We start from the raw sequence: 25,593 nt of genomic DNA on the forward strand, positions 1-25,593 counted from the left end.
AGTTAATATTTATTATTAAGAACAGTTTGGATCAATACAAGAATAAAACCTAGCAAGACTGACTGGGGTGATAAAAGGAACATAAAAGAGAAGCATGAGCCAGCCGTCATACTTACAGTTTAAGGAAGAGTGAAGAAAGTACTACTGAAACAGATGAAGCAGCCATTGCAGCGGATCCCATCCAGGGTTGCAAAACCAAACCAATGGGCATAAAAACTCCTAGGAAACAAATCTGGATTAGTTAGAGCAAACGGTACTAAATAGATTATCAATGTGTTCCTAATACATATATACAAATCATTTCCTTCTTTGATATTTATTCAGCACTTATCCTCCTGTTAGTAGAAATTTATGTCATTGCCAATTTTTCACTAATAGAGTGTTGTTGTGAACATTCTTGTACATGTCTCCCTGTGCACATGTTTGAGAATTTCCCTAGGGTACAACCTAGAGGTGAAACAGCTACATTATAACATGGGCACATCTTCAACTTTAGGTAGATATTTCTTAGTTGCTCTCCAAAGTGGCTGTATTAGATCAAAAACTCTCCAATAGTGTATGAGAGTTCATACTCTAGAAATCCATCCACACTTGATTTTGACAGACATTTTAAAATTTGTTCATATGATGGGGATGAGATAGACTTATTGTACTTGTAATTTTTATGTGCTTATCTGTATTTTTCTACTTTTTCTACAATGACCATATATTACTGGTATAATTTTTAAAAAATTATTTGCTCCATGAATTAATCTCTCTGGACTTCGACTGTTCTTTTACTCTTTGTCCTTTCTGCATCTATGTGTCCCTTTTGATAAATAGCTTTGTAATTGTTCTCACGTTATTTCATGTCCTTCTCTGCCTCTCAAACCAGAGAGAACAAGAAGAAAGTGGTAACTATTTTTCTTATGTTATTACTAATACTAACATCTACCAAGCCCCTAAGCAATGGGGATGATCATTAAATAATTATTAAATAATTCTAAACTGCTTTTTGTTGGTCATATTCCTTTGTTCAATTTCCCTCTCTCTCTCTCTCTCTCGCTCTCTCTCATCTGGCTCCCAACCTTAAACAAAAAAAAAGTTGGCTATCGGAACATTAAGAAAATTATCTGTATGCTATAATTACAACAATGAAACAAGACAAAAACCGATACAGAGTAAAAAAGACCAGAAAGACATATACTAAAATACCAATAATAGTTGTGTTTGGGCAGTGAGATTAAAGGCAAACTTATTCTCTTCAGCAAAAAATAAATGAGTAAGCAAATAAGCACATATGTGTGTGAGAGTATATGGGGAAAGAGATGAAGCAATGTGGCAAAATATTATTAACTGGTGAATTTAGGTGAAGGATATACAAGTTTTATTGTATCATTTTTTCCTTGTTTATATAGGTCTGAAATTTTCAAAATACAAAGTTGGAGGGAAAAATAAGGTAAAATAAAATAAACCTGTCAGAATGCTTATACATTCCACACCATAATGAACATGCTGAAATTTTAAATTATTGATTTTAATATTACCTCTCACCATACCATCAGGCTACACACAAAACTGAGCTAAAAATTAATAATAAGACTAAAACTTCCAATATGGTAGGCCTCTTACGACTTCAGGAGAAAGGCAATACAAGTTAACTGTGACATACCAGCAGCTATGGGAATTCCAATCAGATTATAAATTAGAGCAAAGACAAAATTTATCCGAATCCTCTTGACTGTCTTCCTTGATAAATCAATACTTGCCACTACATCCAGAAGATCATTCTGAGAACAGAAATATTTGTGATATTAGCAAGAGACTTAGTAACTTGTATTTGATACCATGTATACCAAAGAAGATGTGTACCTTAGGGTAATATGTGAGTTAACTACAATACTCAGATATTGCTAAAAATTTGCATCAGCCTTGGAAGAAGTTTTTCAGGAATTTTCCTCAGGGTTCTGAAAACACTTTTAGGGTTGTATGCTGATACAGGGACTAAATCCCACTAAAACAACCTCAGCAAGTATTTGTTGAAGATAACTGTATTATAAGTATATTCCCAAATCTAATTCTTCACTTTAGAAGCTTGTTGTTCTCATTTGCTTCGCTGAATTGAGAAAGTCTGGAAGTAATTACTAAGACTTCTCATACTCCCATCTTGAATTCTCCCAGTCTCAATGACTAAGAGTGTGGAAATTACAAGGACAGAATCATTGTGTTCAATATACAACACTGTCACTGACCATGTAGAGCAGTCTCACACTCCTCAAAGGCAGGCCACAGGACTTACCCTTATCAAAACCACGTCAGCTGCTTCAATTGCTACATCTGTGCCTGTGCCAATGGCAATTCCAACATTAGCCATCGCCAGAGCTGGGGAGTCATTGATTCCATCTCCTACCATTGCTACCCGTTTCCCCTCCTCTTGAAGTTGCTTCACCTTAGCAACCTTGTGGGAAGGTAGAACTTCAGCAAACACCTTAGTAATGCCAACCTACGTGAGGAAAAATAAACTCCATTCATTTCAAGAAATATTATTGAGTACCTAAAATATAACTCAGCAATGAGGAGCCATCATTTTCCATCTACCAGATGTCCAAATTTTAAAAGACTAATAATATCCAGGGATAGTAAGGATATATTACAGTGTTGGTGGGTGTGTAAATTGGTACTGTCTTTTTTTTAATTTAATTTATTTATTCATTTTTAGCTGTGTTGGGTCTTCGTTGCTGCACGTGGGCTTTCTCTAGTTGTGGCAAGCAGGGGCTGGCTACTCTTCATTGTGGTGCAGAGGCTTCTCATTGTGGTGGCTTCTCTTGTTGCAGAGAACAGGCTCTAGGGTGCGTGGACTTCAGTAGTTGTGGCTTGCGGGCTCTAGAGCGCAGGCTCAGTAGTTGTGGCGCACGGGCTGAGTTGCTCTGCGGCATGTGGGATCTTCCAGGACCAGGGATCGAACCCGTGTCTCCTGCAATTGGCAGGCAGATTCTTAACCACTACGCCACCAGGGAAGTCCAGTACTGTCTTTTTGGAGGGTATCTGGCAGCATCTATCAAAGTGTGCATGTCATTTGGTTCAGCAATTCCACTCCTAGCTATATTTTGAATATACTTGTACATGTATAAAAAGATGTATGTCCAACAATGTATATTACTGCCTGTTTGTAACAACAAAGTTTTCAAAACAATATAAATTATTTTTTATTAGAGGAATGGTTAAGTAAATTATGATACATCCATACCATGGAACTCAATGCAACGATGTAGAAAGAATGAAATAACTTTATATGTTCAGACATGGACAAGGCTTCAAGGCATATATATTGTTATCTGAAAGAAAGCAAACTGCTGAACAAGTTGTACAGAAATGATCCAATTTATATGGATCCATCTATATATGAACATATAAGCATATGAAAAAGTGTAAGGGGGTAGGGCTGGACAGGGAGCCTGGAAAAAAGGGTAACAAACTATTTTATAGCCTTCTGTATTTTTTATACAAGAATATATTTATATATTACTTGTATTATTTCATAGATGAGGGGAGACAGCATTCCAAAGTAGAAAAGACTAATATGAGCAAAGTTTTAGAGGGAAGGCAAATGTGGAAATGCTATGGAAGATGGTTCTATCAGTGGTATCCAGGATGGACTAGAGAAGAACGTGCATGGAGCTACTGCTGTACTTTACACATGAGAGGATGAGAGCCTGGCTTAGGCTGGCAGCACTGGTGGAGACTAGGAGCAATGTTTCAAAGGAAGCATCAACAGAAACTGTGTACGATGTCACTCAAGCATCTCATAAACTAAGCAAATAGCTTTTTACTTATAACAGTTCCAGACAAAACCCAAAGACCTTCTTGCATAGTACGCCACTTCTTTTAGGAGCCAGATATGGCTACTCAGGGATAATGAAAATAATAGGTAATATTAATTCTTTAGCACCTGAAGGCAAGAAAGAAAATGTACATGAAGAATTAGAAGTCACCACATATTCCCACCCCAACTACTAAGTAAACCCATTACCTGAGAAGCAATAGATCTAGCTGTTTTACTGTTGTCTCCAGTCATCAGAACTACTTCTAAGCCCATAGATTTCAGAATATGGACAGCCAATTCTGCTTCAGGCTTCACTGTATCAGCGATAGCTATCAAGCCGCACAGCTCATCTAATACAGAAGCACCAGAAGATAGAATTTGGAATACTACGAAAGCACAATAATATTCTGACTTAAAATTACAGAAAGAAATGAATTTTGTTAAGCGAAGTTGTTCAGGGCTTGGCTTAACTCAAAATATCTCCGAGACCACACAGACTTTATACCACACACCCTGCAACAAGCCTCCATTTTTGGTTGTGAAAATTTCAGAGTGAGGTAGGGGTTACTAACGAAGGTAATAATAGGAAAATGAAAAGAGACTTTACTTGATATTAAAAAACTTATTTTCTTACTTTAGAGAAGTATTGGCCAATAGCCCAAACACTTTAGCTAATTTAAAGGCAAATGAAACTGGAAACTAATACTTTTTTCCTTTTTAAGGTAAAACAAAACTGGCATTTTATTCTGGGGAAAAAATTCACTGCAAGTAGTTATTTTATCTTAAAAACAAAAGTAAATGGTATTTTCTGCTTCTACCTGGACCTAAAAAGGCCACAGTAAGATACTGCCTTCATACTTAACAAGGATTATAAATGTTGACTAATTAATCTCATAGCTAGAAATTTACCCTAAGAAATAATTTAACAAAAGAAAATACCTAACACTCCAAGGATGTTTATAGTGATGTTGTTTGCAATAATAAAATATTAGGAATAGCTTAAATTTCCAACACGTGGATGATTAAGTTAGTTATAGTGTATAAGTGTATAAGTATGATAAATTGTGCCACATTAAAATAAGATTGAAAACATTTACTATTAAATAAAATAAGGCAAAATAAAACAGTATGTGTACAAGGAATTTTAAATTTTTAAATTTTTATTCAACTTTACTAAGGTAAAATTTACATACAATAAAATGCACCCATTTAAAAACAGTATATGTACTAATATTGTAATTCTGTGCATGATGTGTATGTGTATATATATCCAGAAATGGAATATATGCAATTAAAACTAACATTGTGTTTAGATGATGAGATTACGAATATATTTTACTTTGCTATAACTTTAATGTCATGTTATTTTTAGGTTTTAAAAAAATCCTTGATTATCTTTTTTTAAAATCACAGGCTACAGAGGAAAATAACAGAGCAGGCAAACGCAAGAGAATTTTAAATTAATCAGTAACAATTTTATATATTGCTGACATTTTTACTTTGCATTCAGTCTGCTTCTGAATAACCCTCATAGTTCAGATGTCTCTCAAAAATACACAGAAAACAACTGAGATCATGACATTGAGTCATAGTGTACTTAAGGAAAACCTTACCATCAACTGCTACCAATACAGCAGTCCGACCTTTTCTCTCATGTTCAGTCATGGAATCGTTTACATCATTATTAATGACAAGACCATTTCTAATCATCCACTCCCGGTTACCAATGAGAACCTTGTATTGCTGAGCATTAAGAGCACCTGAAAAAAGTACAGAAATAAGATTTAATGAACTTTAATATTTATAACAACCCTTTAGGGACAGTCTTTCTCTCTAATCTTGCACAGTCACTACACTGGTTTCTTGGTAGAACACGGCCCACAACAGTGATTTCCAAATGTTCAAGGAACGTACTCTGCTCTTCCAGGCCTCTGGGCCTTTGCACATGTTGCTGCCTCCACTTGGAGGTCCTCACCCCTCCTCTCCAAATACCAAACTGCATCATATATATTCTTTAAGAGCCAGTTCAAACATTACTTTCTTGATGACACTTTCCATTTGACCTTTCCTCATGATTTTCCATAGCAATTGAATTAAATTAAAAATATTTATTGTGCATCAGTACAACCATCAGTGGTGGAACAAGAACACAAAACCATACCGATGTCTCATTTTAAATGTGTGACCACTAACTTTAAGTGGGTCCTTAGTGCTGTCTAGCAGTTCTACTACATTTTCCTAGTCCATTCATTCTCCATTCCTTCTAGATAGCTATTTTATACCTTCTCTTCTACATTCTCATATCAGATGATGACTCTGATTCCTACTTCAGGAAGAAAATAAAAGCAATCAACAGAGAACTTCCACAAGCTCTCAATGCCACATCTACCCAACTACCTGTGCCTGTGTACATACTGATCTACCTTCTCTTCTGTTATTATAAATGGCCCCTACTCCTATTTAAGGCCAAATTCTCCACTTGTGTACTAGATCCCCCTCCTTTGCCTATATTTATTTATTTATCTATTTATCTATTTATTTATTTATTTATTTGGCTGTGCCAGGTCTTAGTTGTGGCAGGCAGGATGTTTAATTGCAGCATGCAGGCTCTTAGGTGTGGCATGTGGGATCTAGTTCCCTGACCAGGCCCTCTGCATTGGCAGCATAGAGTCTTAACCACTGGACCACCAGGGAAGTCCCCCTTTGCCTATTTTAGAACATCTCTCCAACAATTCTCCCCTCTTTCTCCTGAATAATCATATTTTCTATTTCTGCTGTACACAGTCCTATCTTAAAAGAAAAAGAAACAACCCTCTCTTGATCTCACTTACCTCTCTAGCTACTGCCCCATTTCTCTGTTTCTGTTCATAGCAAAACTTCTCAAAAGTGTTGTCTCTATTGGCTGCCCTCCAATTCATACCTTCCCACTCTCTTGTGAACTCACTCCAATACAGCTTTTGTCTCTGTTACTCAAATAACTGTTCATACAGTACACCAGTGATCTTTAATAAATCTAATGGGTAATTCTTAGTCCTCATCTTACTTGCCCTACTAGCAGCATTTAACACAGTTGATAATTCCCTCCTTGATATACTTTCTTCATTTGGCTTCTAGATCACCATGTCCTTATGAGTTACCTCCTCACTCACCACTTCTTCTGTCCTCTTTGCTGATCCTTCCTCATTACCCTGACATCTTAATTTGTAGTGTTTCAGGGCTCAATCCTTAAACTTTTTTATCCCCTCTATCTACTCTCACTCCTTGATGATTTTTTTTTTGGCTGCACCTCATGGCTTGCGGGATCTTAGTTCCCTGACGAAGGATCAAACCCAGGCCCACAGCAGTGAAAGCGCCAAGTCCTAACCACTGGACCGCCAGGAAAGTCCCAACTCTTTGATGATTTTATCCAGTCTCAGGGCTTTAAATACCATATATATTAGTGCTGTGTAACAGAACTTTCTGTGATGATGGAAATGTTCTACATCTGCTCTGTTTAATACAGTATCCACTAACAACACGTGGCTATTGCAAACTGAAATGTGACTAGCATGGCTGAAGGGCTGGATTTTAAATTAAATTAAATTTTAATTAATTTAAATTTAAATAGTCACATGTAACTAGTGGCTACCATATTGACCATCACAGATCTATAAGTGGATGACTCCCAAGTCTATATCTCCAACCCAGTTTGTTTCCTTGGAACTCCAGATTGCCTCCTTGGTATTTCCATTAATATGACATTACCACTTGCATACCTAACAGGCACTCAAACTTAACATGTCAAAAACTGAATTCCTGATCATTTTTCTTCAATATTGCCCCTCCTGTGATCTTCTCCATCTTGTTTAAATAGTAACTCCATCCTTCTAAATTGCTTAGGCCACAAACTTTGCCCTAATTCTTGATTCCTGTTTCTCTCATACCCCATTTCCAATCTGTGAGATCTGTTAGCCAGCTCACACCCAAAGAATTCCCTGGTGGTCCAGTGGTTAGGACTCCATGCTTCTGCTGCAAGGGGCACAGATTTGATTCCTGGTCAGGGACAAGACATGTGGTGTAGCCAAAAAAAAAATCCAGATTTTGACCACTTCTTATGACCTCTACTTTTATCACCCTGGAACAAGCCACCATTATCTTTCACCTGGATTATGGCAATAGCCCACTAACTTATCTCCCTGCTTCTTCCCTTACCCCTACCCTCTGCAGCAGTGTATTTTTACCAAAGCAGCCCAAGTAATACCTTTTTTTCTCAATTTTTTTTATTGTAGAAAATAGACATAACATAAAATTTACCATCCAAATAATACTTTTTAAACATTGTCAGATTCTGTCACTCCTATGCTCAAAAACTCTCCAATGGCTTTCCATCTCAGGGTAAAAACAAAAGTCCTTTCAATGTCCTTACCTCATCTCTTACCCCCTTTTCACTCATTTACTTTGTTCTAGCCACACTGTTCCTCAAACTACTCAGGCACACTCCTGACTCAAGGCTTTTGTACTTAACATTCCTCCTGCCTGGAATGCTCTTGTCACGGATATTCACATAACTTTCTTCCTCCCCCTCCTCAGGTTTTTGCTCAAACACCACCTTCTCAATGAGGCCTACCATAATCAGCTGTTATAAAACAGGATCTGCTATTCCCAGCATTCCCTATACCTCTTGCCCTTCTTCATTTTCATCATAGCACTATTTCCATCAGACAGACTATATTTGTTTATTTATTTGCTCACTGTCTTGTGTTCTCCCACCAGGAATGTAAACTCCATGAGATAGGAACTTCATCTATTCTGCTTACTGCTGATTTTTTAGTGTCCTGAACAGTGCTTCATAAAACCTGTCAGGTGAACAAAATTACTATGTGCCCCTGTGCTTGATACTGTGAGTTCATAGACAAATAATAAAGAAATAACAGTTTTGTGAGATTGGTTCAAGATGGTGGGGTAGAAGGATGTGCGCTCACTCTCTTTTGCAAGAGCACTGCAATCACAACTAACTGCTGAACAATCATTGACAGGAAGACACTGGAACTCACCAAAAAAGACACCCCACATCCAGAGACAAAGGAGAAGCCACAATGAGATGGTAGAAGGGGTGCAATCGCAATAAAATCAAATCCCGTAACTGTTGAGTGGGCGACTCATAAACTGGAGAACAGTTATACCACAGAAGTCCACCCACTGGAGAGGGCTCTGAGCCCCATGTCAGGCTTCCCAACTTGGGGGTTCAGAAATGGGAGGAGGAACCCCCAGAGAATCAGACTTTGAAGGCCAGGAGGATTTGATTTCAAGACTTCCACAGGATTGGGGGAAACAGAGACTACACTCTTGGAGGGCACAAAAAAGTAGTGTGTGCAACAGGTCCTGGGGAAAGGAGCAGTGACCCGATAGAAGACTGAACCAGACCTACCTGCTGGTGTTGGAGGGTCACCTGCAGAGGCATGGGGTGGCTGTGGCTCACCGTAGGGATGGGGATGCTGGCAGTGGGGGTTTTGGGGAGTGCTCATTGGCATGAGCCCTCCTGGAGTCTGCCATTAGCCCCATCAAACAGCTTGTAAGCTCCAGTGCTGGGTCACCTCAGGCCAAACAACCAACAGGGTGGGAACTCAGCCCCACCCATTGGCAGACAAGCTGATTAAAGTTTTACTTAGCTCTGTCCACCAGAGCAACACCCAGTTCTACCCACCACCAGTCCCTCCCATCAGGAAGTGTACACAAGCCTCTTAGACAGCCTCATCCACCAGATGGCAGACAGCAGTAGCAAGAGGAACTATAATCCTGCAGCCTGCAGAACGAAAGCCACAGCCAAAGAAAGACAGATAAAATGAAAAGGCAAAGGATTTTGTACCAGATGAAGGAACAAGATAAAACCCCAGAAAAACAACTAAAACAAGTGGAGATAGGCAACCTTCCAAAAAAAGAATTCAGAATAATGACAGTGAAGATGATCTAGAAACTTGGAAAAAGAATGGAAAAGCTGCAAGAAATATCTGACAAAGACTTAGAAGAATTAAAGAGCAAACAAATACAGATGAACTATAAAATAACTGAAATGAAAAATACACTAGAAGGAATCAATAGCAGAATAACTGAGGCAGAAGAACGGATAAGTGACCTAGAAGACAGAATGGTGGAAATCACTGACGTGAAACAGACTAAAGAAAAAAAGAATGAAAAGAACTGAAGACAGCCTAAGAGCCCTCTTGGACAACATTAAACACACCAACATTCATATTATAGGGGTCCCAGAAGGAGAAGAGAGAAAAGACCCAAGAAAATATTGGAAGAGATTATAGTCGAAAAATTCCCTAATAAGGAAAAGGGAACAGCCACCCAAGTCTAGGAAGTGCAGAGAGTCCCAGGCAGGATACACCCAAGGAGAAACACGCTAAGACACATAGTAATCAAACTGACAAAAATTAAAGACACAGAAAAATTATTAAAAGCAACAACTCCCATAAGGTTAACAGCTGATTTCTCAGCAGAAACTCTGCAAGCCAGAAAGGAGTGGCACAATATATTTAAAGTGTTGAAAGGGAAGAACCTACAATCAAGTACACTCTACACAGCAAGGATCTCATTCAGATTTGACAGAGAAATCAAAAGCTTTACAGACAAGCAACAGCTAAGAGAATTCAGCACCACCAAACCAGCCCCACAACAAATGCTAAAGGAACTTCTCTAAGTGGGAAACACAAGAGAGGAAAAGAACCTACAAAAACAAACCCCAAACAATTAGGAAAATGGGAATAGGAATATACATATAGATAATTACCTTGAATGTAAATGGATTAAATGCTCCAACCAAATGACACAGACTGGCTGAATGGATACAAAAACAAGACCCATATATATGCTGCCTACAAGAGACCCATTTCAGACTAGGGACACATACAGAATGAAAGTGAGGGGATGGAAAAAGATATTCCATGCAAAGAGAAATCAAAAGAAAGCTGGTATAGCAATACTCATATCAGATAAAAGAGACTTTAAAATAAAAAATATTGCAAGAGACAAGGAAGGACACTACATAATGATCAAGGAATCAATCCAAGAAGGAAATATAACAATTATAAGTATATATGCACCCAACATAGGAGCACCTCAATACATAAGGCAAATGCTAACAACTATAAAAGAGGAACTTGACAGTAACAATAATGCTGGGGGACTTTAACACCCCACTTACACCAATGGACAGATCACCCAAACAGAAAATTAATGAGGAAACACAAGCTTTAAGTGACACAACAGACCAGCTAGATTTAATTGATATTTATAGGACATTTCATCCGAAAACAAACAGCAGATTACACTTTCATCTGAAGTGCACCATGTAGCATTCTCCAGGATAGATCACATCTTGGGTCACAAATCAAGCCTTGGTAAATTTAAGAAAACTGAAATCGTGTCAAGCATATTTTCCAACTACAATGCTATGAGATTAGAAATCAATTACAGGACTTCCTAGGTGGCGCAGTGGTGAAGAATCCGCCTGCCAATGCAGGGGACACGGGTTCGAGCCCTGCCCTGGGAAGATTCCACATGCCATGGAGCAACTGGGCCCGTGCGCCACAACTATTGAGCCTGTGCTCTAGAGCCCATGAGCCGCAACTACTGAGCCCATGTGCCACAACTGTTGAAGCCCATGCGCCTGGAGCCTGTGCTCCACAACAAGAGAAACCACGACAATGAGGAGCCTGTGCACCACAATGAAGAGTAGCCCCCACTCGCAGCAACTAGAGAAAGCCCGTGTGCAGCAACAAAGACCCAACGCAGCCAATAAATAAATAAATTTAAAAAAAAAAAAAAAAAAAGAAATCAATTACAGGGAAAAAACTGTAAAAAACACAAACACATGGAGGGTAAACAATATGCTACTAAATAACCAAGAGATCACTGAAGAATTCAAAGAGGAAATAAAAAAAAAAAAAAAAAACCTAGAGACAAATGACAATGAAAATACAACAATCCAAAGCCTATGGGATGCAGCAAAAGCAGTTCTAAGAGGGAAGTTTATAGCAATACAACCATATCTCAAGAAACAAGAAAAATACCAAATAAACAATCTAACCTTACACCTAAAGAAACTAGAGAAAGAAGAACAAATAAAACCCATATTTAGTAGAAGGAAAGAAATCAAACAATCACAGCAGAAATAAATGAAATAGAAACAAAGAAAACAATAGCAAAGATCAATAAACTAAAAGCTGGTTCTTTGAAAGGTAAATAAAATTGATAAATCTTCAGCCAGACTCACCAAGAAAAAAGAGGGAGAGGACTCAAATCAATAAAATTAGAAATGAAACAGGAGAAATTACAACACACACTGCATATATAAAAAGCATCATAAGAGAACACTACAAGCAACTATATGCCACCTTGAAGATACGGACAAATTCTTAGAAAGGTATAACCCTCCAAGACTGAATCCAGAAGAAATTAAAAATCTTCCAACAAACTAAAGTCCAGGACCAGATGGCTTCACAGGTGAATTCTGTCAAACATTTAGAGAAGAGCGAACACCCATCCTTCTCAAACTCTTCCAAAACATTTCAGAGGAAGGAACACTCCCAAACTCAATCTGCGAGGCCACCATCACCCTGATACCAAAACCAGACAAAGATACTACAAAAAAAAAGAGAAAATTACAGACCAATATCACTGATGAATTTAGATGAAAAAATCCTCAACCAAATACTAGCAAACAGAATCTAACAACACATTAAAAGGATAGTACACTATGAACAAGTGGGATTTATCTTGGTAATGTAAGGATTCTTCAATATATGCAAATCAATCAATGTGATACACCATATTAACAAATTGAGAATAAAAACCATGTGATCATCTCAGTAGATGCAGAAAAAGCTTTTGTCAAAATTCAACACCCATTTATGATAAAAACTCTCCAGAAGAGGGGTATAGAGGGAACCTACCGCAACATAATAAAGGCCATATATGACAAACCCACAGCAAACATCATTCTCAATGGTGAAAACCTGAAAGAATTCCCTCTAAGATCAGGAACAAGACGAGGAGGTCCACTCTTGCCACTATTATTCAACATAGTTTTGGAAGTCCCTGCCACAGCAATCAGAGAAGAAAAAGAAATAAAAGGAATCTAAATTGGAAAAGAAGAAGTAAAATTGTCACTGTTTGCAAATGACATGATACCATACACAGAAAATCCTAAAGATGCCACCAGAAAATTACTTGAGCTAATCAGTGAATTTGGTAAAGTTGCAGGATACAAAATTAACACATAGAATCTTTTGCATTCCTACACACTAACAATGAAAGATCAGAAAGAGTAACTAAGGAAACAATCTCATTCACCATTGCAACAAAAAGAATAAAATACCTAGGAATAAACCTAACTAAGGAGGTAAACGACCTGTACTCATAAAACTATGACACTGATGAAAGAAATCAAAGACGACACAAACGGAGAGATATAACATGTTCTTGGATTGGAAGAATCAACATTGTGAAAATGACTATACTACTCAAAGGAATCTATGAATTCAATGCAATCCCTAAATTTGATGATGCCCATTCTAGCCAGTATGAGGTGATACCTCATTGTAGTTTTGATTTGCATTTCTCTAATACTTAGTGATGTTGAGCAGCTTTTCACATGCCTCTTGGCCATCTGTATGTCTTCTTTGGGGAAATGCCTATCTAGGCCTTCTGCTCATTTTTTGATTGGGTTGTTTGTTTTTTGTTTTTTGTTTTTTTTTTGATATTGAGCTGCATGAACTGTTTATATGTTTTTGATATAATAAAATTTTAAAATTTGTATGGAGACACAAAAGATCCCAAATAGCCAAAGCAATCTTAAGGGAAAAAAACGGAGCTGGAGGAATCAGACTCCCTGACTGCAGACTATACTATAAAGCTACAGTAATCAAGACAATATGGTAGTGGCAGAAAAACAGAAATACAGATCAATGGAACAGAATAGAAAGCCCAGAGATAAACTATGGTCAACTAATCTATGACATAGGAGGCAAGGATATACAATGGAGAAAAGACAGCCTCTTCAATAAGTGGTGCTGGGGAAACTGGACAGCTACATATAAAAGAGTGAAATTAGAACACTCCCTAACACCATATCACAAATGTAAACTCAAAGTGGATTAAAGACCTAAATGTAAGGCCAGACACTATAAAACTCCTAGAGTAAAACATGGGTAGAACACTCTTTGACATAAATCACAGCAAGATCTTTTTTGACCCACCTCTTAGAGTAATGGAAATAAAAACAAAAATAAATAAGTGAGACCTAATGAAACTTAAAAGCTTTTGCACAGCAAAGGAAACTATAAACAATACGGAAACACAACCCTCAGAACGGGAGAAAATATTTGCAAACGAATCAACAGACAAAGGATTAATCTCCAAAATATATAAACAGTTCATGCACCTCAATATCAAAAAAAGAAACAACCCAATCAAAAAATGGGCAGAGATCTAAAGAGGCATTTCCCCAAAGAAGACATATAGGTGGCCAAGAGGCACATAAAAAGTAGCTCAACATCACTAATTATTAGAGAAATGCAAATCAAAACTGCAATGAGGTATCACCTCACCCCAGGTTAGAATGGGCATCATCAGAAAATCTACAAACAATAAAAATGCTGGACAGGGTGTGGAGAAAAGGGAACCCTCTTGCACTGTTGGTGGGAATGTAAATTGATACAGCCACTATGGAGAACAGTATGGAGGTTCCTTGAAAAACTAAAAATAGAATTACCATATGACCCAGCAATCCCACTACTGGGCACATACCCAGAGAACACCATAATTCAGAAAGTCACATGCACCCCAATGTTCACTGCAGCACTGTTTACAATAGCCAAGACATGGAAGCAACCAAAATGTCCACTGACAGAGAAATGGATAAAGGAGATGTGGTACATATTTACAATGGAATATTACTCAGCCACAAAAGGAATGAAATTGGGACATTTGTAAAGACATGGATGGACCCAGAGACTGTTATACAGAGTGAAGTCAGTCAGAAAGAGAAAAACAAATATCGTATATTAACACATATATGTGGAATCTAGAAAAATGGTACAGATCAACCAGTTTGTAAGGCAGAAATAGACATAGATGTAGAGAACAAACATATGGACACCAACAGGGGAAAGCGGGGTGGGGGCGGGGAGGGGAATGGGGCTGGGGTGGGATGAATTGAGAGATTGGGATTACCATATATACATTACTGATAAGAAAAAAAATCAAATTGTACACTTTAAATATATGCAGTTTATTATATGTCAATTATATCTCAATAAAAGTTCTTTAAAAAATTTAAAAAAAAGTTTTGTAGAACCAGGCAGGTAAATAAAGAATTATCATGCAGTGTGCCTAGTACATCCAGAGATCAAGTACAGTTATGACTAAAGAAGAAGAGCAAATACGTCTGCCTATGTATGTCACATAATGAAGCCTTCACTAAAAACAGATGTGAGCTGAGTCTTCAAAAATGAGAAAATGGTAAATGAAGTGATCTAATAAGCAGGAAATGACATCATGTAAGGAGAAACTGTAAGTAGTTCCATATGGATGAAACACAGGGTATGTGGTTGACAGTGGAAAAAGACAAGATAAGTGGTACAAGAAGGCAGGAGACATATCATAGGGAACAGATCTTGAACAAAATCCAGAGAGACTGGACTTTGTCCTGTTGGAGATGGAGAGCCTGTAAAGCCAGTATCCTTAATAGATTTCCATGGAGGGACTTTAGGATACAAACAAATGTCCAAAACAGAAAATTTCTGAGTGGTGGGCAAAGCTTTTATCACATTCCTCCAAAGGTTCGTGATTCAAAAATAGGTTATAAACCGCTGCAATAAAAGTTATTGGTCAGAAAGTTATATAATCAGGTTTGCATGTTAGCAAAATCACTCAAGCACAAATGGGTGGGGAGGCAGTGGTATACCTAGGTATGAATATCATGTTTTTGGTCAGATGGATAGACCAATAAGAAACTCGAGAAACCGGTCTCGGCTGCAGATGTGGATTTTAGAGTGGCAGGGAAAACCTACAGGTGGTAGAATAAGTGATAAGCATGAAAAAAAAGAAAAGCATGAACAGGATTGTACAGAGAGAGTATGTAAAATGAGCAAAAGACAAAGAACAAAACTCTGAGGACAGCCAACATTTGAAAGCAGGAGAAAAGATGAATCAGGGGAGGATTAGAAAGAACAGCCAGGTGGGTGAGAGAAGAATCTAGTGAAAGTAGGGTCATGGAATCAAAGGAGAAAAAATTTTAGGAAAGAAGAAATGGTCAACATTGTCAAATGCTTTAGTGAGGTCATGCGGCAATGAACACTGAAAAGGCACGAACATTGGAGAGGCATGAAATGAGGCCATCAGTGGACTTAAAATAGTTTCACTAGTACGGATGGGGCAAAAGCCAGACTGTGCAGAGAGAAGAAGTGAATTCAGCCAGCCTAGTCTACTCTTTCTAGAAGCTTGGCTATTAAGGAAAAGAAAGACAGATAGGACAAAATCTAGATGGGAATACAGTGATTTTGATGGAAGTAATGTTTATATGTTTAGGAGAAGGAGCTACGACAGAGAGCTGGGGAAAAAAAAAAGGAGAAAAGGGATATAACAAAGCGTTAGGTCCCTGAGGAATCAAAAGAGGGTAGGATCTAGAGCAAAGATGAGGGGATTCATTAGGCAACGTCAGGGATACTTCTTCCCCTGTAAAAGGAAACATTCTGGACATGAAAACTGAAAAAACACATGTCTGAAAACCTTAAATTTCTGTGTGAAAAATAAGCCAGACAATTTACTTAGATAAATAAGGGGAAGGCCACAGGAGCTTGTGAAGGATACATAAGGTTTGGAGCAGCTGTGGTGAAATATAAAAGAAAGATAGCTGAACTAAGATGGAAGATTGGCTAAGGCTAGACTTTATCACCCTCTACTGTAATCAAGGAGCACAGCTGAAAAATGTTCTTGAGTAATTGAGTGAAATAATTAGAAGGCCTATGGTGAAATTGATTTAAGAGAATGAAATCATGACACCAATCTTTGTTTCTCATATAACAGTTCAGATTATAAAGTTAGATCTGTTAATAACGGTCCCATAATTGGTACTACAAAGAAAATTAGCTTACTTAAGAGCTGTGCGTCAATAATCATGGAAGACGAAGTTGATGACTGTTCATTACTTGCATCTACTTGAACCAGGGATGCATTTTTAATATTATTTTCCTCTATCTTCCAGTTATTCTTGTGTAGCAAGCCTTCAATATTGGTGACTTTACAGCTAATACCACAGCCTGGCACAACCTGGAAATCTATGCAGGTACCCAAGGTTTCAGTGTCCAGCTCCTAACAAATAGAAACAGAAGGATTTCCTCAGCCATTCTAATAATCCAAGGTCATCATTAGCAAGATCAAAGATTACTGCTGGTTAATTTTAAATGTTTAGACACAATCTACATGCCTGGTTAACCCTAAATGTTTAGAATAAAACTGTCACTTATTATTGCCTACTTGACAGTGGGTTTGATAAGAACAAAGGAACAGAGCATTAAGTATAATGTTCAAAGTTACAGAAGAACCTCACAATACTTTTTTTTTAAATCCCACTCTATAAGATATCAACTTTAGGGAAAGAAAATGTGAAAGGTATATCAATATTCTCTGTCCTTTCCAGTAGAGAATTACAAGTTACATATTTAATTCTATCATCACGTCAGACTTTCTATTCAATATAGGGCAGAGGGTAACAAAGAACACGGCCTTTAGTTACCATAGGGCCTCTATAGTATGATTCTGTGTTCTAAGTAAGCCAAAGAATTCTGGTGACCATCATTGTTTCCTGGCTCTTTATATCGTCATCTTCTCTGTTATTTTATTTAGGTATAAAGATGCCAGGTTACTAATAGTTAATAAGTAAAAAGGAAAGAACAAATAAAGAAACAGCAACATCAATGATGAAACTGCCACATCTTCATTGAAAAATGATGTGACATAATTTACAAAGAATTTATACAAATCAATGAGAAAAAGGTAAACAATCTTACGAAAAAATAGGCAAAGGATACAAGCAAATAGGGTATAGAAAAAGAAATTCAAGTGGCCAATACATATGTGAAAAGATGCTCAACCTTACTCATAATTAAGAAAATGCAAAATAAACCATCAACAAATAAATATTTTTTACTTATTGAACTGGCAAAAATAAAGTGTTGGTGAGAATGTGGGGAAATGGGCATTCAACTTTTGGTGAAAGCATAAACTGGTACACCTTTTTGTGTGGGTGTCGATAATATTTTTCATTTGAGCACTGGTAATATTCATCAGAATTTAACTGCATGTATCCTTTGATCTAGCAATTGCATTGATAGGCATTTAGCATTAGAGATAAACTTGCAAAAGCTGACAAGGATGTTAAATGCACATTGTAAGAGCCAAAAAACCAATCATACAATAGAACACAATATAGTCATTAAAAACAATGAGGCAGATCTATATGTCCTGATATGGAAAATCATTTAATAAAAATTTTTTAAAAGGTACAAAAGATTGTTCATTATATCACCTTTCTATGTAAAGTTTAAAAAATAATAAATGCTGGTATATGCACTAAAAATGGTTAAAAAATGCACACTTTTTGTGACTATATTAAAAATTATTGCATTGTAACTTTACAAGGGTGAACTTTATAGTATGTGAATTTTATCTCAATAAAGCTGTTATTTAAAAAGACTGTTAACAGGTTAATACTTATTAAACTTTCGAGGGAGGAATTATGGAAGGGGGCAGGGAATGAGGCTTTCCTTTTTCATTATGTAACGCTAAACTATCTGAATATTCCTACTATAAATATGTATTACTTCTATTTTAATTTTTTAGTTGACTGGGGTTATCTGTGTGGTAGGGTTATAGTCAATTTTTGTTTTCATCTTTATACTTTTCTGTATGAAGAAATTAAAACGTACAAAATGAGAAAACACAAGTCTCTCTAGATCATACCAACTATATACGTAAATCATGAATAAGCAAGGGAAAAATTGTACCTGCTTGCAGTATTTGGTTATGGCTGCTCCTAGAGGGTGTTCACTGTTACTTTCAGCAGTTCCCACAATGGCCAGGATCTTATTGCGTGATATTCTGTTACTCTCCACTAGAACCTTTACTTGATTGACTACTGGGGTTCCATGGGTAATGGTTCCAGTCTTATCAAATACCACTACCTTTACCTGTAAGAAAATCAAAATACAATGCACCTATATGACTTGATAATTCTTAATATCAGCTTTCCAGAAATGAGAAAAAGGTTTACTTTGACGAACACATTACTATCTTGTTTCTTAATAAGCTGACCTTTGTTTTAATTGGACTTAATAAACTCTCTTTAGGAGAATAAAAAGAAGAATAAGGGAAGAAATATCCTTAGTTACGCCTAATAGCCCTCCCTTGCAAATGTTCAATGTAGTGTAGGCATATGTTAAATAACTAGAACTACTTGTTAAGAATTGACTGTTAATAGGTAATTAAGAGATGCCTGCAGTGCCTCTAGGGAAAGAGAAAGGCTTTCAATACTAATGAATTTTAGATCTGTAGGGGAAATCTGGGCAGTAGGCAAATGATTATAAGTAAGATGAAATGTACATCAGATAAGACCTTCTAGGTTGCTCTGACTTTATTGTGTCTAGATAAGTAGCTTGGCCTGAAAAGAGACAGCTAGGGAACCAATGAGGGAAAGTGACCAGGCAGGAAAAAGGAAGTCTGGAATTAGAGAACATAGTCACCTTACAGTAAAACTTGGACAACAAACCATGAGAAACGAATAGCTTGAGGAACCGAGATGAAAAGAGATATGACAACTAAATACAAAGCATGATTCCGGACAAAAGAAAAAAATAGCTATAAAGGATCATGGAGTCAGCTGAGGAAACTGGAATATGGACAACAGATCAGACAATAGTATTATATCAATATCTACTTCTTGATTTTGATCTTTGTACTGTGGTCATATAAGAGATTGTCCTTGTTCTTAGGAAAGGAGCCACATATCTGCAGTAAAGGGTATATGGGAGTTCTTTATACTATTCTTGCAACTTTTATTTAAGTTTGAAATTATATCAAAATTTAAAATTACTATAAAAATTAGTAGCCTGTATTCACTGGCTAGATGAGGTTCCAAATCTGTTCTAAGTTGTGTTCTGTGTTTACTACATGCATCTTAATATCTTCATAAGAACACACTAGAAGGAACATGGTTTTAGTTGAAGTCAAGTAGCCTTGATTGAGATTGTGATGGAAATTCTAATATGAGAGGGATCAGGGACAGGATTATATTCCCAAAGTCATAGTTGCAAACTGTCAGCTGGTGGCAGTAAAGGCAGAGTAACAGCAAGTCCTATCTAATGGTGAACAGCACAAACATGGAGTAACACACAAATAGGTTAGAAGCCTGATAGATTTGGGCAAATTGCCTGAGCAAATACCTATGCTGTCTTCCTGCCCTAAAGACCAGTCTAGTCTGAGCTAGAAAAGGACTCCAGGTTTTCCACACCGGGGTCTACTCTAAAGAGAGTAGGTCTGGAGTAGTTTTAGAGATCTTAGGTAACTAGGGCCAATCCAGAGCAGAACCAAAATGACACCTTTCCTACCTCAACCTAAAGAATAGTGCCAGAAGAGGCTCAGCTTATGGGCTATGTAGAAATAATTTAAGACTCTATTCTTCAATACAGGTACTATTGCCAGTTTGGATGAGACAACTCTTAGTTCTGGGGACTATCTTACCTTATGAGCCATCTCCAATGGCTCACCACCTTTGATCAGTATGCCATTTTGAGCGCCTACTCCTGTACCCACCATCACGGCAGTTGGAGTTGCCAGTCCCAGTGAACAGGGGCATGCAATGCAGAGAACTGTGATAGAGGCTTGGAAAGCAAAGCGTATTATCGTTTCTGTTCGGGAGATACTTCTGTTGTAGCCCTTGAAAAGAAATGCATGAATTTTGATTGCTGATTTAGAGCTGAATGAAGCAAAAGGAACAAAGCTTAACTCTATTAACTCTATTTAAATAAAACCACAATTTTGGAGTCACACATAATCCTACTTAGCTACCAACACGTTTTAGTTACTAGTAAGAAAACACTTTTTTTCTTTTATGAATATAAAATATTGCTGACATAACTGGTACACAAGTTACAGTCCTAAAATCAGGGTTTCAATTTTGTGATTCCAGAGTTACAAACTATGGAGTGAATATAAGGAACATAATAAAAGTCAGCTTCCCAGTGGATGGACATAGAGTCTGTCATACAGAGTGAAATTAGTCAGAAAGAGAAAAACAAATACCATATGCTAATGCATATATATGGAATCTAGAAAAATGGTACTGATGAACCTAGTGGCAGGGCAAGAATAAAGACACAGATGTAGAGAATGGACTTGAAGACACAAGGTGGGAAGGGGAGGCTGGGACATAATGAGAGAGTAGCACTGACACATATACACTATCAAATGTAAAATAGATAGCTAGTGGGAAGCTGCTGCATAGCACAGGGAGATCAGCTCGGTGCATTGTGACGACCTAGGGGGTGGAATAGGGAGGGTGCGAAAGAGGCTCAAGTATGAGGGGATATGGGGATATATGTATACGTATAGCTGATTCACTTTGTTGTACAGCAAAAACTAACAACGCTGTAAAGCAATTATACTCCAATAAAGATGTAAAAAAAAATAGTCAGCTTCCCCCACCCCATATTGAGGGAATAAGTGTTCTTATTAGGGACTTTCAAAAATAACTGCAAACATGGGACCTAATTCTCAATAAATCTGATCCTGAACCAAAAAAAATCTGTACTTCTGTATACTAAGACCACAAAGCTGTCTTTCACACTATTCTTTAAAGACAATGAAAAAAATCACCCAGTTTGCAAAGGTTGCTTAATCACATTTCAATAAAATTCTTTTGGACAAAACAACGTAAACTGAGTATAACTGGTAGTATAGCTCTTAGTGACATTGAGTATTTGCTTCTGTGGGTAAATATGATTGATATTATTAGGAGAAATCTCCTAAGACCCCCTGAACTCATAAGAAAGATTCCTGAAGGAGACATATTCCAAAATACTTCCCAGCAATCCTCTTGGTCAATGAGTACTTAACCAATATGAATCATTTAAAGAAACTTTTTAATATTATACTAATGACCATATCGTGGAATAGATACACAGACATTATGATTCTACCTGTTCTTTAATTGAAGGGACAAACAGCATGAAACAGTGTACAGCATGGGATTTTTTAAAAGAAAGAAACACAATAAGTAAGACTTTCTTTAGCAATAATGGTTTTACAGTGCTATGTTCTAAGTTCTCAAATACTTAAACTAAGTGATCGTCTAAGAGTTATACGAGTATTTATAGAGAGAGACAGAGTTGGAAGGGATTTTCACAGACATCTAAGCTTATGCTTTCACGTATGTCATAAGTGTATGTTTTCACCTATACTAATTCCAATCCTGAAATTTAGGTATTATTATCACTATATTATAGATGACAAAACTGAAATAAGTGAAATTAAGTGACTTAAAAGTTGTGTCTCTAATATGAGGTACAGTCCAGGTCTACTTTACCACTTTACGACACCATACTTTAGAGACTATCACAGAACTAGAGAGAAGCAGTCATTAATATTATCTTATATTTACAAAGCATTTAATAAATTATAGTGTTTCTAATATATCATCTTATTTAACTTTTACAACTGCAAGTTATGTCAGATGAATATTATTAAAATCTCACTTGAGAGATGAGGAAACTGAAGCTCAAAGAGAAATTAAGTTCACCTAAGATCATACTGATGGTATGTGGCAGAGCTGAGATTCCAAGGTTTTCCTCAATGTATCCATAGTCCTTTGTGAAAGCAAAATCATGCTAGGACTGAGACTAAGTATAAAATGTGAAAGGTAAGTATAGGCATACCTCGGAGATATTGTGGGTTCAGTTCCAGACTATCGAAATAAAGTGAGTCACAAGAATTTTTTGGTTTCCCAATGAATATAGAAGTTATGTTTACACTCTACTGTAGTTTATTAAGTGTGCAATATCATTATGTCTAAAAAAGGATGTACACACCTTAATTAAAAAATAATGCTGTTGGAAAAATGGCGTCGACAGACTTGCTCGACGCAGGGCTGCCACAAACCTTCAATTTGTAAAAAACACAATATCTGCAAAGCATGATAAAGCAAAGTGCAATAAAACGAGGTATGCCTGTACTTGCTTTTGGAAAATCACAAGTCATAATAAAAAAAAACCTTTCATATTTTTTTATATTTACAGAAATGCAAATGTTATTCTTATCACCCTCTCACTCCAGTCTGTTAAAGATACCAGTAATTATTAGCTATTTTCCAATTAATTACTTATGCAAAAGATTCATAAACTGTTTTACGTATGATGAAGAGGTGTTATAAGTCACTCACAGGAAAGTAGGTTTCCACAATTTCAAAATTCAGAAATCCAATTATAATCCAAACCAAAAGGGTAGCAATGGAAACAATAACAATAAATGGAACAAAGTAGCCACTGAGTTTGTCTGCAAACTGCTGGATAGGAGCCTAGAATTAAAAAATAATAATAATGATATGTATATCAAAGTCTCCTTTTTTGATAATGAATACAGTGCATTTAGTATTGAGCACATATTTTAACAAACTCCATACTAATACAACTAGAATTAATCAGAGGAACATATAAAAACTAGATCAAGATTTATACTGAGTCAGCTTTAATGAAAATACTTTCTGTTTCTCCTAGGGAGTTAAGTTACCTTTGATGTTTGTGCCTCCTCTACAAGTTTGACAATTTGAGAAAGGGTTGTATCTGCTCCAACATGGGTTGCCCGGATAAGGAGCGACCCATTCTGGTTAATGGAACCAGCAATCACTGTGCTGCCAGATTTCTTAGCCACAGGCATTGCCTCCCCTATATAAGGAATAAAGATATATTTATGGAGCATAAGTAAATACTATCTTGAAATACACCATTACTTGTTAATTGTCAGTATCTAGAAAGGAGATTCTTCCTTCCTGAAATAGAATCTGGACAAACGCCTAGGTGAAAGTTGCCCTCTCTTTTTCTTTGTGTCAGTTCTGGGCCAAACCCAGGGATATATATATCTTAAATTGGAAAAACCTAATGTGTTAACTCTTATTGGCAGGTACTTTTGGAGCTCCACCCTACTCTTAGATCACTGGTTCTCAACCTGATCCCAAGGATCATTCATAAATCTAGGAGAGAGTTCTTGTTTGTAATAACTACGGGTGGGGCATGGGGTACTGCTACTCCAATTTAGCAGGTCAGGGTCAGGGATATTAAATGTACCATAATGTGTAGGATAGTCAGCCAGAACAAAGAACTGTCCCACCCAAACTAGCAATAGCACCCCTACTGAGAAACACAGAATCCTAAATTATTTCCACACAGTTCATAAGTTGAGCCTCTTCTGGCACTACTCTAAGGACTGAGGTAGGAAAGGTGTTATTTTGATTCTGCTCTGGATTTGGCCTTAGTTATCTAGGATCTCTACAACTATTTCAGGCTTCTGCTCTTTAGAGCTGACCCTGATGTGGAAAACCTGGACAGACTATCCCAGCTCAGACTAGACCAGTCTTTAGGGCAGGAAGACACAATAGGTATTTGCTCAGGAAAATTTGCCAAAGTCTATTGGGCTCTATAGCAGAATGTGACAACTTCCTCTGGTTATACATTCTAGTAATTAACAACCTTCAGTGAAAAGAGCCTTCAGTTGCATAACTAAAACCACAAAGTAAATCTGCAGAAATTGATTTAATACAATCTTAAAAACAACTCATATTCTCTTTGCTCATTATTTACTCAGTCCATAGTTTCTAGAAAAACATTTTTCACCTTTCATGCCTATTTTTAATTGACACTTTGGATTCACTTCACTTTCATGTCATCATCCCCTGAAAGAACATACCTGTGATGAGGGACTCATCTACCATAGAATGTCCTTCAATAACACGCCCATCCACTGGAATTTTGCCTCCTGGAACCACTTTAATGATGTCTCCACGTTGTACAAGTTCCACATCCACTTGCTCTTCACTGGATATGAGTTAAAATAAAAAGCATCATGACAATATGCTTCTCCCCCTGATTTTTCCATGCAAGCTTCGTAGTTGACATCAAGCTTGTGGCCCCCAAATTGCTACCAATGGAAGTTAGAACCAACATTTAAATTAGGAACTACAATGTCAGTTCTTTTCATTGTTGGGGAATAGCTCAGTACCTAGCATAAAGTAGCACTCTAAATATTTCTTGTATAGTCATTGAACAAATAAATGAAAGCTTTAGAAATAAAGTAATGGGTTTTATTTAACAAAACAGAGACAAATTTGGACTGTGGGGTATTCTAAAGGACAACTGATAGATGCTTCTTTAACAAGTCAAATGTATGGAGAGGGAGGAGCAGGGAGGAATAAAGAAGAGAGAACTGGAGAGAGGAGTTGTTCTAGATTAAAACAAACATGTCAGGAGAAAGACAAATACTGGATGATATCACTTATACGTGGAATCTAAAAAATACAATAAAGTAGTGAATATAACAAAAAAGAAATAGAAAGGAAGATCAATGGAATAGAATAGAGAACTCAGAAGTAAGCCCAAACACATATGGGCACCTTATCTTTGACAAAGGAGGCACGAGTATACAGTGGAAAAAAGACAGCCTCTTCAATAAGCGGTGCTGGGAAAACTGGACAGCAACATGTA

The 25,593-nt window shown here is 37.0% G+C and overlaps 1 protein-coding gene across 2 annotated transcripts in view; it reads right to left on the minus strand.

The window, feature by feature from the left end:
- The window catches only part of ATP7A (ATPase copper transporting alpha), a 174,720-nt gene that overhangs the window by 5,029 nt on the left and 144,098 nt on the right, over positions 1-25,593 (minus strand). For both annotated transcript variants that reach the window (XM_057717884.1, XM_057717883.1), the window contains 11 exons: positions 24,800-24,927; positions 23,627-23,781; positions 23,280-23,414; positions 20,585-20,779; positions 18,853-19,035; positions 16,942-17,158; positions 5,416-5,562; positions 4,010-4,152; positions 2,279-2,482; positions 1,652-1,769; positions 117-219 (listed from right to left, as the gene is read on the minus strand). In XM_057717884.1, the coding sequence (XP_057573867.1) occupies positions 117-219; positions 1,652-1,769; positions 2,279-2,482; positions 4,010-4,152; positions 5,416-5,562; positions 16,942-17,158; positions 18,853-19,035; positions 20,585-20,779; positions 23,280-23,414; positions 23,627-23,781; positions 24,800-24,927 (1,728 nt within the window). The remainder of the gene's footprint in view (positions 1-116; positions 220-1,651; positions 1,770-2,278; positions 2,483-4,009; positions 4,153-5,415; positions 5,563-16,941; positions 17,159-18,852; positions 19,036-20,584; positions 20,780-23,279; positions 23,415-23,626; positions 23,782-24,799; positions 24,928-25,593) is intronic.

This window comes from Hippopotamus amphibius, chromosome X (assembly GCF_030028045.1).
Source record: "Hippopotamus amphibius kiboko isolate mHipAmp2 chromosome X, mHipAmp2.hap2, whole genome shotgun sequence".
NCBI lineage: Eukaryota > Metazoa > Chordata > Mammalia > Artiodactyla > Hippopotamidae > Hippopotamus > Hippopotamus amphibius.